This window comes from Hyla sarda, chromosome 1, assembly GCF_029499605.1.
Source record: "Hyla sarda isolate aHylSar1 chromosome 1, aHylSar1.hap1, whole genome shotgun sequence".
Taxonomy (NCBI): domain Eukaryota; kingdom Metazoa; phylum Chordata; class Amphibia; order Anura; family Hylidae; genus Hyla; species Hyla sarda.
Genome location: NC_079189.1, coordinates 348,852,459 through 348,867,210, shown reverse-complemented (window position 1 = coordinate 348,867,210; position 14,752 = coordinate 348,852,459). Strand labels below are relative to the sequence as shown.

The following is a 14,752-nucleotide window of genomic DNA, read 5'->3' as shown; positions in this document are numbered from 1 at the left end:
TACATTTTGCACTTTCCCTACGTTTTGCTTTTTTTACACATGCTCTGATCTGTGGGGTTTTCCTTAGCTCCTATTCACCACATTCTCTGTGAAAACCTTAGTAAATATGTAGGTTTTTTTGTGAAAATGTCGGGGGTCACACCCTTTTCGGTGACTACGCCCCCTTTCACGCCGGCCACCCCCCCCCCCCCCTTTCAGGTTTTCTAAGTAAAATGGAGACTTGGTCAGGTTTTTGTCAATTCTGGTTTAAATTCTGACGCAGACAGAATTTCTGGCACAACATGCCAACCTGGCGCACAACCTGACAAAGCATATCAGGTTTACAATAGTAAATCAGGGCCAAAATTCTATCATCTCAATGTAAATTGTAATATGTTAAACAGGTGACCCTACATTTTAAGTTAACACATGCAATCAGTACTCAATTTATAGAAAACATATTTGCAATTGCCACTGACGGCTCTTGATAAAAATTCATACACTTCTCATTTCACATGGTTTGGCAGTCGGATCAGAGTTTTCTTTTTTCTTTTACAAAGTTGAAAATGGCCAGTTTAAAAAAATAAATAAACAGTTACCTGTTCAAATTTTCCTTTAAGTACGTCTATCCGGGCAGAATAGAAGAGAATAATAGATCCCTGAGAAAACAGAAGGATTTCAATTAGGGGGTTATTTGGGGAATTTATATACACTATCCACACAGGTTTGGACTCCGGTTACATACATTTGGGAATTTCTTGAGGTAGGGTTCAATGAGTGCATCTGCTTCATCAAGATTACCTTCTCCAGTACCTAGAAAGAGTGTGTTCATGAATAACTCTATAAACATTTAAAAGATCATGTTCAAAATTGCATGGCAACAATAAGAAATATAATTCACAATGTAGACTTAAAACCTAAACAGGGTTGACTTATCACAGTCTCTTTAAAGGAGTTCTCTAAGCTAAAACTTTTAACCCCCGCTGTGCCTGGGCTGTAAAACTATACATAATAACCTTTCACTTACCTGCCTACGATCCCCCGTTGTTCCGATATCGCCGTCCCGTTCTCCGGTCCCGGTCTCTTCCACTTCCTGGGGGTCGGTGACTTCACTCTGCGCTCAGCCTATCAGCGGCTGCGACGGGACATTCCTGCGGCCGCTGATAGGCTGAGCGCAGAGTGAAGTCACCGACCCGCAGAAAGTGTAAGAGACCGGGACGGCGATATCGGAACAACGGGGGATCGTAGGCAGGTAAGTGAAAGGTTATTATGTATAGTTTTACAGCCCGGGCACAGCGGGGGTTAAAAGTTTTAGCTTAGAGAACTCCTTTAATATCAAGGTCTGGCTCCTAAGCCCCAATTTTGTGGCCAGCTACAGATTTCACCTGGAGCAGAAATGTAGTATTACATAATATAATACACAGAGGCCCAGAGTATCAACCCCTTCCCGACCCATGACATACATGTACGCCATGGTCGGGTGGGCAGACATGACGGGGCCCACGTCATGACCGGGAGTTGTCCGCTGCTATCAGTAGTTGACATCTGCTGGCAATGACTGACATCGGAGATCACTCCGATGTCCGTCATTTAACTGCTTAAATACTGTGATCTATACAGATCACAGCATTTAAACATTAAATGCCACTATTCCCTGGTGTCTAGTGGTCCCATAGCCACCCCGTGATGTAATCGCATGGGGGCTATGGGTTGCTAGGGAAGCCCAAGGCCTTACCTTGTCCTCGGCATCTTCCCTGGCTCTGTGATTGCTTTAGGCTCCCTTTGGCAGCCCTTAGCAATCGAGCACAGATTTCATAGATCAATGTAATGCAATAGCATTACATTGATCTATGTAAGCCATCTGATGATGGCTTATGATAGGCCCCTAGGGGGACCAAAAAGTGTATAGAAAAAGTACAAAAAAATTGTTTTTTTAAATATAAAAAATCCCTCCCCTAATAAAAGTTAAAATCATAAAGTTCAAAACACTGTACAAACAATGTAATAAAAAGTGATCAAAAAGCCAGTGGTACAAAGTACAGCTCATGGTGCAAAAAACAAACCCTAAAACCGCTCCATATGTAAAAAAAAAATTAAGTTATAGGGGTGAGAACATGGTAATGAACAAAGTTTTTATAAAATTTTTCAAGGTTAATTTTTTTTTAACCATAAAAAAGCTAAAATTATTCAAGTCTGGCATCATTGTGATCATACTTTCCCTACATATAATTATTTTCTGGCTTTGTAATACATTGTATTATAAAAAAATAAAAAAAAAAGTGTATCAGTGGAAAGTACAGAAAATAAGCCCTAATAAAACTGTCAGTCGAAAAGTAAAAAGTTATGGGTCTTCGAAGGTAAGGAGGAAAAAAAAACATGAGCCAGAAAAAAAATATATAGCTGGGTCATGAAGGGGTTAGTTGCAGCTTGTTAGCAGCTTCCTGTTGGGGATCATATGGGAACATATGAATATTTTATACTGTATATGCTATTGTATTTAAGACGAAAAAAAGCTCAGTGTGGCCCCAACATCTTGGCAATCCAGTGAAAATAAATTTAGCAGCACATTTTTTACCCCATTTGAGGTCTGTTTGTAGAAATGTTGCAAACTTTAAAAAAAGAAAAAAAACACAAAACTGACTGCTGCTATCCTTTTGTACTAGAGAAATTGTAAACTCAGACTACATTTGAAAGTAAGCTTTCACTATCTAAGGCAGGGGTCCTCAAACTATGGCCCGCAGGCCACATGCGGCCTGTGGAGTGCATTTACCCGGCCTGCCAGGTGTTTTTGCCTCGGGACATCCCTGTGTTCCGAAAGATTCTTTCGGTACACAGGGACGCCTCTGTTAAGTCCCTGTGGCCCCGTGTTTACTTTAAAAACGCAGGGACCGCCGGGAGCTAGCGCACGCAGGGACGTCGCCGACGTCCCATGCGTGCACCCATGGCAACGGAGTGCGGAGGAGCGGAGAAGAAGCAAGAAGGACGCGCGCTGGCAGTTGGTAAGTGTTTACCAGCGGCATGTCAGCTTCTGTGTTCAGACCACCGATCCCGCTATGGCCGGACCGGAGGAGCGGTGATTGGAACACTGAAGTGGGGCAGTACACAGACATACAGCCTCCAGCCATACACTGTATGGCTGGAGGCTGTATGTCTGTGGGGGAACATACTGCCAGCCTAATGTAGGGGATTATATTGCACCTATTGTGGGGGGACTATACTGCCAACGTAATGTGGGGGACCATATTGCACCTAATGTGGGGGAACATACTGCCAGCCTAATGTAGGGGACTATATTGCACCTAATGTGGGGGGACTATGCTGCCGGCCTAATGTGGGGGACTATATTGCACCTAATGTGGGGGAACATACTGCCAGCCTAATGTGGGGGACTATATTGCACCTAATGTGGGGGAACATACTTCCAGCTTAATGTGGGGGACTATATTGCAAACGTAATATGGGGGGACTATACTCCCAGCCTAACGTGGGGGACTATATTGCACCTAATGTGGGGGGAACTATGCTGTCGGCCTAATGTGGGGGACTATATTGCACCTAATGTGGGGGAACATACTGCCAGCCTTATGTGGTGGACTATACTGCCAACGTAATGTGGGGGAACATACTGCCAGCCTAATGTGGGGGAAACCTACTGCAAGCCTAATGTGGTGGACTATATTGCACCTAATGTGGGGGGGGGGGGGGGGGGGAACTATACTGCCAACGTAATGTGGGGGACTATACTGCACCCAATGTGGGGGAACTACAACCTAATGTGGGCGAACTATACTGCACCTAATGTGGGGGGGGGGGGGGGACGGGACGGGAATACAACCTAATGTAGGGGAACTACAACCTAATGTGGGGGGAACTATACTGCCAACCTAATGTGGTGGACTATACGGCACCTAATGTGGGGGAACTGTACTGCACCTAATGTGGGGGAACTGCTATCTTATTTCTTCACTTCAAAATAAGCTATATACAGTGTGCATAGGAATTTGTTCATAGTTTTTTTTTTTTTCTTTAACTATAGTCCGGCCCTCCAACGGTCTGAGGGACCGTGAACTGGCCCCCTGTTTTAAAAGTTTGAGGACCCCTGATCTAAGGTATAAAAAAAACAAAAAAGGAGGTAGGGGAAACTATGTGCACCTAACTAAACATTAAACCACAATAACAGATGTACAAAATATGAAAAATCCTAATAACTCAATAATTCAAATGGTGATATAGTTTGTGCTTAAAAGGGAACTTTTCACTAGTTTAATGCTGCCGAACCACAGGCACCATGGGACATCGACAGAGATGGCTGCACCAGAGTAATTTCCATAAATTTTAAAGTAATCATATATAGAACTTGGCCAAGAAAAGTGCTCAAAGTCATCTGGTGGTCCTGGCTCCCTGACTGGCACATGTCCATATACACAGCTATCAATCAGGGCTGGGGATCAGCCCAATTACTTATAGCCCTTTTCCCGAGCTAGCTCTAAACAGGATTACTCTGAAACTATGCAACCACTCAGAGCACTTCTCTGTGTTAAGGGTCCCTGTGAGTGTATCATGCTGACCATAGTTCAGGCAGGATTAAACTAGAGAGATAGTTTCCCTTTAATAATTAGCATATCTAGAACAGATCTAGAAGAATTTCAGTACTATTACAGCCTCAGGTACCTTCACACGTGCATATTTTGCAACAGATATCACCATCAACTTACCATTAGAAAATTTTAAGAAGACAATCCACATATAATCTAGACGTGTAAACATACACTCAATGAGAGTGCGTTGGTGACCATTTAAACAGGTACTTTAGGGAAGCTTACCAAGTATTAATGACACGTAGGCATGATAGAAGAGGAGTGTGAGGACACATAGGATGGCTCTTAGACTGGTTCCAGAAGCTCCTTCTCTCAGTTGGAAAAGGCCCAGCTCCTACAAGATACAGTAAAATGATTACCACAAAGGTGCACCATACAGCAATGCTCAGTACTGTACCATTTTTTGGAATAAAGACGCTTCATATTTATGGCAGCTGTGCCAGACATCTGCTTATCCAATGGACAAGTTCTTCATGCACATGAATTTTTAGATTAGACTCAGAGCACAAGTTGCTATCTTTTTATACATGGTGATTTATTTTCAGTATAAAAAGTTTACGCTGACAAAGCTGAGAATGTGGCTAAAAATACCTAGTTGATCATGGTCAAAGCTTATTTTATCTAATGCAGTGCCGGCACAAACAGCTATTTACATCTAGACATGTAGATTTACACATTCTAACAGTCCACAACCCCCACAAAAGGGAGCTTACTGCTTACTATATTATTGGTAGTGTTGAGCATGAAAATTCAAAATGCTAATTTTTACCACCAATATCGGCACTTCGCGATTTCCCGAATATTTAGAATATAGTGAAAAATATTCGTAACGACGAATATTTTTTTTTTTTTTAGCGAATATGCAAATATTCGCAAATATTGGCACCTTCAGTCAGAGGACATTGATCCCTCCCTTCTTTTAGGTGAAAGATATAATTGCACATGAGCACTATGCAAATTTCATTCCGAATTTTCGCATGAAAAAAAAGAACGAACATAGCGAATATGCAAATTTTGTGAATATAGGACGAATATTCGGCCATATATTCTCAAAATATTGCGAATTTGAATATGGCCTATGCCACTCATAACTAATTATTGGTAAGTATAACATTAAGCTGTATGCTTAAAGGGGTACTCCGGTGAAAAACTTTTTTTTTTTATAAATCAACTGGTGCCAGAAAGTTAAACAGATTTGTTTCCATTAAAAAATATTAATCCTTCCTGTACTTATTAGCTGCTGAATACTACAGCGGAAATTCTTTTATTTTTGAAACACAGAGCTGTCTGCTGACATCATAAACACAGTGCTCTCTGCTGACATCTCTGTCCATTTTAAGAACTGTCCAGAACAGCATATGTTTGCTATGGGGATTTCCTTTTACCCTGGACAGTTCCTAAAATGGACAGAGATGTCAGCAGAGAGAACTGTGCTCATGATGTCAGCAGAGAGCTCTGCTTCAAACGGAAAATAATTCCCACTGTAGTATTCAGCAGCTAATAAGTTCAGGAAGGATTAAGATTTTTTAATAGAAGTAATTTACAAATCTGTAACTTTCTGGCACCAGTTGATTTAAAAAAAAAAAAAAAAAAAAAAAAAAAAAAAAAAAAAAAAAGGTTTTCACCGGAGTACCCCTTTAAATTCTCGCTCAAGTGGTGGCTGCTTAATAAGTTTCAGGTCACAAAATGTAACAAAGTCATACTGAATATACAATGCTACAGATAATCCCAGTCTGCAGTATGTTTAGGTGGCTGGAAAATCTAAACGGAGTGGCTATTGTACTGTTAAATCCCCTGCATTACTAAAGTGCATACACTGATCTAGTAGCAGTTATACTACAGTATAGAGCATTACTGTCCACCTTTACTTTGTGAGGTGCTAATGTGTTAGTGCTCCAAACGTATTAAATGGTTGCAGGGCATTTCATTAATTTTGCGCAGACACACACTTCCTGACATTTCCCTTTAGAAAGGGGAGGGGCCCCCATTATGCACGTATCATACACCCAGTAGGGAGATTGGACATGTTTTGTTACTGCTCTTAACGTGTGTCAGGATGAGCTGCTCCTTTGCACACCAGGTGTGGGTGGCTCAATGTTATTCTCGTGGCCTGTGTGATCTGTACAGGACCCTGAAGAAGCTGTGGTCCTCTATGTATAAGTGATTTTCAGCTTCTAGCGTTTTTTTTTTTTTTTATATTTAAAGGGGTACTCCGGTAGAAAACTATTTTTTTTCATATCAACTGCTTCCATAAAGTTAAAACAGATGTGTAAATAACTTATATAAAAAAATCTTAATTCTTCCAGTACTGCTGTATTCTACAGAGGAAGTTGTGTAGTTCTTTTCTTTCTGACCACAGTGCTCTTTGCCGATACCTCTGTCTGCATCAGGAACTATCCAGAGTAGAAGCAAATCCCCATATCAAACCTTTCTTGCTCTGGACAGTTCCCGACATGGACAGAGGTGTCAGCAGAGAGCCCTGTGGTCAGACTGAAAAGAACTAGTCAATTTCCTGTGGAGTACTGGAAGGATTAAGATTTTTTTTTTCGACCAAAGTACCCCTTTAAAGTACTTGCATTTTCTGTATTAGTATCTGTTAATTTTCTTTAAAGGTAATCTGTCATCAGTATTACCCGCACTTACCTGTACAGGCTTGTAGTGTGGGTGACACTAATGAAAATCATACATACCGCTCCATGCTTTGTGCTTACAGTTTTTGATAATCCCCGGTATTTGATATGCAAATGTGGAGCTTGGTGCACAGTTTTGTCCAACAGGCATCTTCATGGCAATGACTCCCCACCCCTGTGCTGAGCCTCTTCTGCAGCAGAATGGAGCTCCACTCTGCAGAGGGGAGGATGCATTACCATGCAGAGGTCATCCGGATGTCACAGTGCACCAAGGGCTTGGAAACACCCAAATACGACCACCCCAAAAAGCTGTACACACGTATATACTGTTTATCAAGCACAGGTAGGACTAGCGTTAGGTCTCGCACCAAATTGAGAAACCTTGGCGTTGGTGTGCGGGCTCTGGTGTGTCCTTCATATAAGGATACACTGGCGAATGTCTCAATTTTAACATCAGTGTTGAGGGATAGCCAATGTATTGTTTACATCTACCACAGTAGTGCACCCATATTCTTGTATTGTATTCTAATTGTTACATATCCACACCGTTTATCTGGTGTAGGATTCTATTGTGGCACTTGTAGTCCGCTGCAGGCATCCTCCATTGTATGCATTTTTATGCTGGGGATCGCCCCTAGCAACGGACTACAAGGGCAGGATCTGCTCCCCCAGTATAAATGCACAACCGCATTTGGGGTTGAGCACTTCCAGCCATTTGAGACCACGTTTTTTGTTGTTTGTTTAAATTTTAAATTTGGAGGTGTGTAGACTCCAACATTAATGCGCCTTGAATATCTACCAGGTAGCATTAAGGTAGCACCTGTGAGGCCAGGCACCCATAATAGCCAACTCAGGTGGGGCTTGCAGCTTGCCTCCCTCCTCCCATTGCATGTGTGCGTAGTAACACTGGAGGGTATCTGGAAGGAAGTTGTGAGCCAGCCGAATGCTGCCGTAATTGCCCACTGGCCCCTGTTCTGTTTATCAAGCACAGGTAGGACTAGCGTTAGGTCTCGCACCAAATTGAGAAACCTTGGCGTTGGTGTGCGGGCTCTGGTGTGTCCTTCATATAAGGATACACTGGCGAATGTCTCAATTTTAACATCAGTGTTGAGGGATAGCCAATGTATTGTTTACATCTACCACAGTAGTGCACCCATATTCTTGTATTATCACACGTATATACAGTTCTACTTTTCTTTTTGCCAAGTGTTTTATATAAAACCTGCCTTGCATACATGTTTTCTGTACTAGATTTCTTTTTCTATTTATACAAAATTTGACAACTGCAAGACATTACTCCAATATTGTCCTATCATTGTAATGTCAAAGCCCTAGTCCTCTTTAGCTTTTTTTCCCACATGCTAGGGTCATACGTTTGTCAAAGTCATGGCATTCTCTAAAAAAATATATTAAAAGAAAATCAGTCACCCTGTTTCCAGAAAAACCAATGAATTCCAACAACCTAAGAATCTTTGAAGGTAAGAGAGAAAGCATCTGGAAAAACAAAAACAGGCAAAAACAGAATGTGAGATCATGAAAAAACAACCAGCATATACTGTAAACAAAATAAAATTGTAAGTCAGTACCCCGAAGAAGGTCTAGAGGTGATCAGGTGGGTGAAATTTTAAAAAGACACACTTTTTAAGTTTGGAGAATATCATACATAGTTACATCACTACAAATAAAATGTTGCCAAAATACTTACCAAATTAAAGGCCCCTATGCCTAATTTAACTCCGCCATCAAACTGATGCTGAGTGTCACTTGAGTTATTATCTTGAGTCAATGATGAGAGCAATTGATGGCATTCTCTACAGGGTGCAAAACACCAAGAAATGTATTACAATTTACTAACAGGACAAAAAATAATAAAAATTGAAAATTAGAATCAAAATTTACAGACATTACTTACTTGTAAATTTGGTAACTTGTCCTTATTTTGAGTCCGCCTTTAATGAAGTTGATCATGTTTTCATCCTGGAAAAATTCCATATTCATGAAAAAAAAAAAAAAAAAAAAAACTTTGTCACTACATTAAAACGCATTTAACTATACAAAGAGTATATGGATTGCTGGCCCCACTACAAAGCCACTAAAATATACAGTGAGTCCAATAAGTCCACCCCTCACATTTTTTGTAAATATTGTATTATTTTTTTTATGTGACAGGCCTCTCACCAGCCAAGCCACAACACTCCGCTCTGTACTGACGAGGGGCAACATCCCAAAACAATGTTGTATGTAGATGGGTCATCTCCCTTCTGGAGAGAATTCTGGCTTGGCATAAAACCCCAATCTCTAAATGGAGACTAATATTTAGGGAATGCTACCTGTGAAGGTGGGGAGATAAGCTGCTTTGCATATTCCCTTTTCCCAGAATGCCCAGTGGAGCGCTAATGGCATTTGTATCTTCACAGACTAGAAATGGTGTCTCCATAAGGAGAATACTTACCCCCTTTGCCCATGTGCCAACACTGATTAAATGACACTCTGCTACAATAAAATAATGAGTGTACCTGTATAACTGTTTTTAAATATTGCTGTCCTCTCAAAATAACTAAACCCACAGCCATAAAGCATCTCTCTAAATGCTGTTAAACACAGCTAAGGCAGGACGGCTGCTCCTCAATAGTATACAAAAATAAATGGAGACATTCACAATTAGAAAGGAGAAACAGTGCTCATTCCTTGTGCTGCATTGTTCAATGCGCCTACTTAAGGAAATCAAAGTATGCTTCATATCTGCTGTTAACAGGCAATGTGCGGCTGATGATGATTTTATTGGCCGCACAAAAGATCCAATCAGGTAATTCATTAGCTGATCCCTAGATCTCTTACAGTGGTCTGGCCAGTGAACAAAAGGAACCTGGAGATGTAGCCTAGGGATATGCCACCAATGTCTGAACAGACAAGCCCTTAAAAAAAGGACAATGGACGTATATGTATGCCAGGGAAGCCTGGAACTTCTAAAACATTCACGACATACGTGTATGTCCGGGTGCACGATCAATTTGTGGTTAGATGCAGAAGTATATGTTGGTCCTGGTGTGCTAAATTCCAGGCTCCTAGGGCCCACATGTACGTCCATTATCTAACAGCACCAATTACCCTTGAGTTTCAGATGGGAGGTGGCAGTGATGCCACCTCTAGGATCGCTGTGATTATTTGGCAATACTGGAGTGAATATGTTGTCTACAACACACTTCTACAATTTAACCATGCCACAGGTACGTTTTAAGGCATCCAAAAATACCATCCTTAGAATTCGTGGGAAAATTGTGTAGGAATTGATGTGCCTTCTGCTGGATCAAGGTTACCACCTCTACATGGATAACTTTTATATAAGCATCCCTCTCTTCAAGACCCTCTCTGTCAGAGCCTGTGCAGCTTGTAGCACTGTGCAGAAAAATCAAATCATAGTTCATCCAAATGCAGAACCCTAGGGGTTAAAGCAGGGCCCTTACTAGAGAAAACCCCGTTACTGGTCATATATAAGGACAATTCCCAGTAACTGTAGCACTGCCACTGCTGTCCCTGTGTGAGGTACCACTACAATGGTCCTCAAACCTAGTTGTATTGTGGACTACAATAAGCATGTAGGAGGAGATGATCTCTCGGATCAAGTTTTAAAAACCATATAGTGCCATGCACGAAACCAGGGCATGGTACAAAAAGGTGGTAGTGTACATTTCCAGATGAAAATGTGGTATTCTAAAGCTTTGGTAACCCATAGACCAGGAAGAAGGCGGCTCAAGTACCTTTGGAATTGAAGGTACCCGGATCGTCAAAAGGCCAAGACTTTCCAGGTGAGGTCCCCCACATTGGAAAGAAATGAAGGTCTCCCAAAATATGTAGAGTTTATCATAAAAGGGTTATAATGAAGGACACCACCACACACAGAGTGACACCTGCCCTGATCACTGAGGCCTCTGCATTAAGGAATGCTTCAAGGCCTACCATAAGTCTATAGGAGTTCTAAATGTATTATGTTTTTATCCAGTTTTTATTTCTCATTATTTTACCCTAACGTACCTTTCCAACATACAAATTCTACTAAATTTTAAACCTCCCCAAAAACCAAACCATTCCTTGGCATACTACACCTAATACACCTTTTAGGGTGCTCAGCTCATCACAGTTCAGCTCACCACACCAATGTGAACAGGTTCCAACAGACAAAACTGTACATTCAAGTAGTGGGGGCTCGGCCTGAGCGGGCAGTCTCCTGTGATACATCCAAAATGACAAGAAGGGCTTTGTCCTGCTCTCCACAGGAAAAAATTTGAATAAAACTTCATGTTTAATGATAGCAGATTAAAACATGAACCAAAAAGAAAAAAAAAATAATAAAATAGCTCGAAACGCGTTGTTTCTTATATTAATAGCTCTTAGTAGTGGCGCTCAACGTAAGAACAGTGACTTATATACTATATGCATAAGCTAGCTGAGTAACCGGCGCTGCCCGTTTTTTCCTACCTTATGCTTGAGGGGGAGGAAAAGCGACAAAGGAGGAAGGTTTTGTCCTCATATCCCATCCCTAACTCCCGACCCCAAATCCCCTCCTCTTATTCCGACCTCACATCCTGTCCTCATATTTCCTTCTCATATCTTGACCCCATATTTCAACCTCATAGCTAATCCTCATTTCTAATTCTCATATCCCATCCTCCTAGCCAGTCCCCATATCTAATCCTCATATCCCATCCTCAGGTGGGGCTGTGTTGTGGTAAAGATAGTATAAGCTGAAAATAAAGTGGGTGTGGAGTAATGGGACTTTAAACAAAAAACCCTTCCTTCACATATGGGGGCAGGTTAGGGGTTAATTTAAACTATTACATATTTTTATTTGACATATAAGTAACATGTGACCAAGTATTATCGAAATATCTCCAGCTGTTTGGAAGTTATGCAGTAACCTATAGACATATAACATAGACCTGTATGGGACTTTAAAAAAAAAAAAAAAAAGACACTCGCAAATGGGGGCGAGTAAGGGTAAAAATTACCTATCCTATGTTTGCTGTTGACATATAAGTAACATGTGTACCAAGTTTTGTTAATATATTTAGTGGTTTGGAAGTGATGCTGGAACATACACACACGTTGAGAGATTATACACACACACACACACACGCTGAGTACCCGGCATTGCCTGGTTTTTCCTTCCAAATCCTTGTTGGGGAGGTAAATCAACAAAAGGAGGAAGCTTTTGACTTTATATAAGGGTGTAGGTAACTGTTAATTTAACTCTTTATTTGACATATACCGTATTTATCGGCGTATAACACGCACTTTTTAGGCTAAAATTTTTTGCCTAAAGTCTATGTGCGTGTTATACGCCGATACACCCCCAGGAAAGGCAGGGGGAGAGAGGCCGTCGCTGCCCGCTTCTCTCCCCCTGCCTTTCCTGGGGTCTAGAGCCCTGCTGCCGGCCCTTCTCTCCCCCTGGCTATCAGCACCGCTGCCCGTTCTGTCCCCCTGACTATCGGTGCCGGCGCCGATAGCCAGGGGGAGAGAAGCGGCGCCGACAGTCAGGGGGAGAGAAGGGGCAGCGGCACCCATTGCCGGCGCCGCTGCCCCGTTGCCTCCCCCCATCCCCGGTGGCATAATTACCAGGGTCGGGTCCGCGCTGCTGCAGGCCTCCGGCGTGCGTCCCCTGCGTCGTTGCTATGCACGGCACGGCGCACTGACGTCATTCGCCGCGCAGTGCATAGCAATGACGCAGGGGACGCACACCGGAGGCCTGCAGCAGCGCGGACCCGACCCAGGTAATTATGCCACCGGGGATGGGGGAGGCAAAGGGGCAGCGGCGCCGGCAATGGGTGCCGCTGGCCCTTCTCTCCCCCTGGCTGTCGGCGCCGGCACCGATAGTCAGGGGGACAGAACGGGCAGCGGCGCTGATAGCCAGGGGGAGAGAAGGGCCGGCAGCAGGGCTCTAGACCCCAGGAAAGGCAGGGGGAGAGAAGCGGGCAGCGACGGCCTCTCTCCCCCTGCCTTTCCTGGGGGTGTATCTGGGTATACACGCGCACATACGCACCCTCATTTTACCATGGATATTTGTGTAAAAAACTTATTTTACCCAAATATCCTTGGTAAAATGAGGGTGCGTGTTATAGGCCGGTGCGTGGTATACCCCGATAAATACGGTAAGTAATATATGTACCAGGTATTATTGAAATATCTCAAGCTGTAAGGAAGTTATGCGGGAACATACATTTCCCATTGATTTGCATGGGACTTTAAACAAAAAACCCGACCCCACAAATGGAGGGTAGTTAAGGGTTAAATTAACTATCCTATATTTTAAGAGGACATATAAGTAACATGTGACCAAGTATTATCGAAATATCTCCAGCGTTTGGAAGTTAAGCAGTAATATATTTCCCATAGGACTTGTATGGGACTTTAAACAAAAACCTCAACCCTGGCAAACGGGGGTGAGTAAGGGTTAAATTACATATACTATGTTTGTTGTTGACATATAAGTAACATGTGTGCCATTTTTCATGTTAATATTTTTAGTGGTTTGGACACTATGCTGGAACATACACACATTGAGTTAATATACATATCTATTAGAGGTGCACCGAAATGGAAATTTCAGAACCGAAACGAAACCGAAATAAAAAAAAATGTCCGGCCGAAACAGATACCGAAAATGACTTCTCCCCGTCTTCTGGTAAAATGCAGCGCTCCGCTCATTAGATTAGATTAGATTCCCCCACATTAGATTGCCAGCTCCCCCACATTAGATTGCCAGCTCCCCCGCAATAGTAGGCAGCTCCTCCGCAATAGTAGGCAGCTCCCCCGCAATAGTAGGCAGCTCCCCCACAACAGTAGGCAGGTTCCCAAATTAGGTCAGCATTTCCCCCACAATAGTAGGCAGGTTCCCCACAATAGTAGGCAGCTCCCCTCAACAATAGTAGGCAGTTCCCACATTAGGTCAGCAGTTCCCCCACAATAGTAGGCAGGTTCCCCACAATAGTAGGCAGCTCCCCCCACAATATTAGGCAGCTCCCCCCCCCCCACAATATTAGGCAGCTCCCCCCCCCCCACAATATTAGGCAGCTCCCTCCAACAATATTAGGCAGCTCCCCCCAACAATATTAGGCAGCTCCCCCCCAACAATATTAGACAGCTCCCCCCCAACAATATTAGACAGCTCCCCCCCAACAATATTAGACAGCTCCCCCCCAACAATATTAGACAGCTCCCCCCAACAATATTAGACAGCTCCCCCCAACAATATTAGACAGCTCCCCCCACACAATATTAGGCAGCTCCCCCCCCACAATATTAGGCAGCTCCCCCCACAATATTAGGCAGCTCCCCCCCCCCACAATATTAGGCAGCCCCCCCCCCCCAACAATATCAGGCAGTTCCCCCCCAACAATATTAGACAGCTCCCCCCACAATATTAGGCAGCTCCCCCCCCCCCCCCCACAATATTAGGCAGCTCCCCCCCAACAATATCAGGCAGTTCCCCTCAAAATATAAGGCAGCTCCCCCCCCCCCCCCAATATTAGGCAGCTCCCCCCACCCCAC

General features: G+C 43.0%; 1 protein-coding gene across 2 annotated transcripts in view; it reads right to left on the bottom strand.

Annotated features, from left to right (window-relative positions):
* Nucleotides 1-14,752, bottom strand: part of TTC39B (tetratricopeptide repeat domain 39B) — a 170,674-nt gene that overhangs the window by 24,604 nt on the left and 131,318 nt on the right. For both annotated transcript variants that reach the window (XM_056521134.1, XM_056521141.1), the window contains 6 exons: nucleotides 9,120-9,184; nucleotides 8,913-9,018; nucleotides 8,636-8,701; nucleotides 4,803-4,911; nucleotides 725-792; nucleotides 579-638 (listed from right to left, as the gene is read on the bottom strand). In XM_056521134.1, the coding sequence (XP_056377109.1) occupies nucleotides 579-638; nucleotides 725-792; nucleotides 4,803-4,911; nucleotides 8,636-8,701; nucleotides 8,913-9,018; nucleotides 9,120-9,184 (474 nt within the window). The remainder of the gene's footprint in view (nucleotides 1-578; nucleotides 639-724; nucleotides 793-4,802; nucleotides 4,912-8,635; nucleotides 8,702-8,912; nucleotides 9,019-9,119; nucleotides 9,185-14,752) is intronic.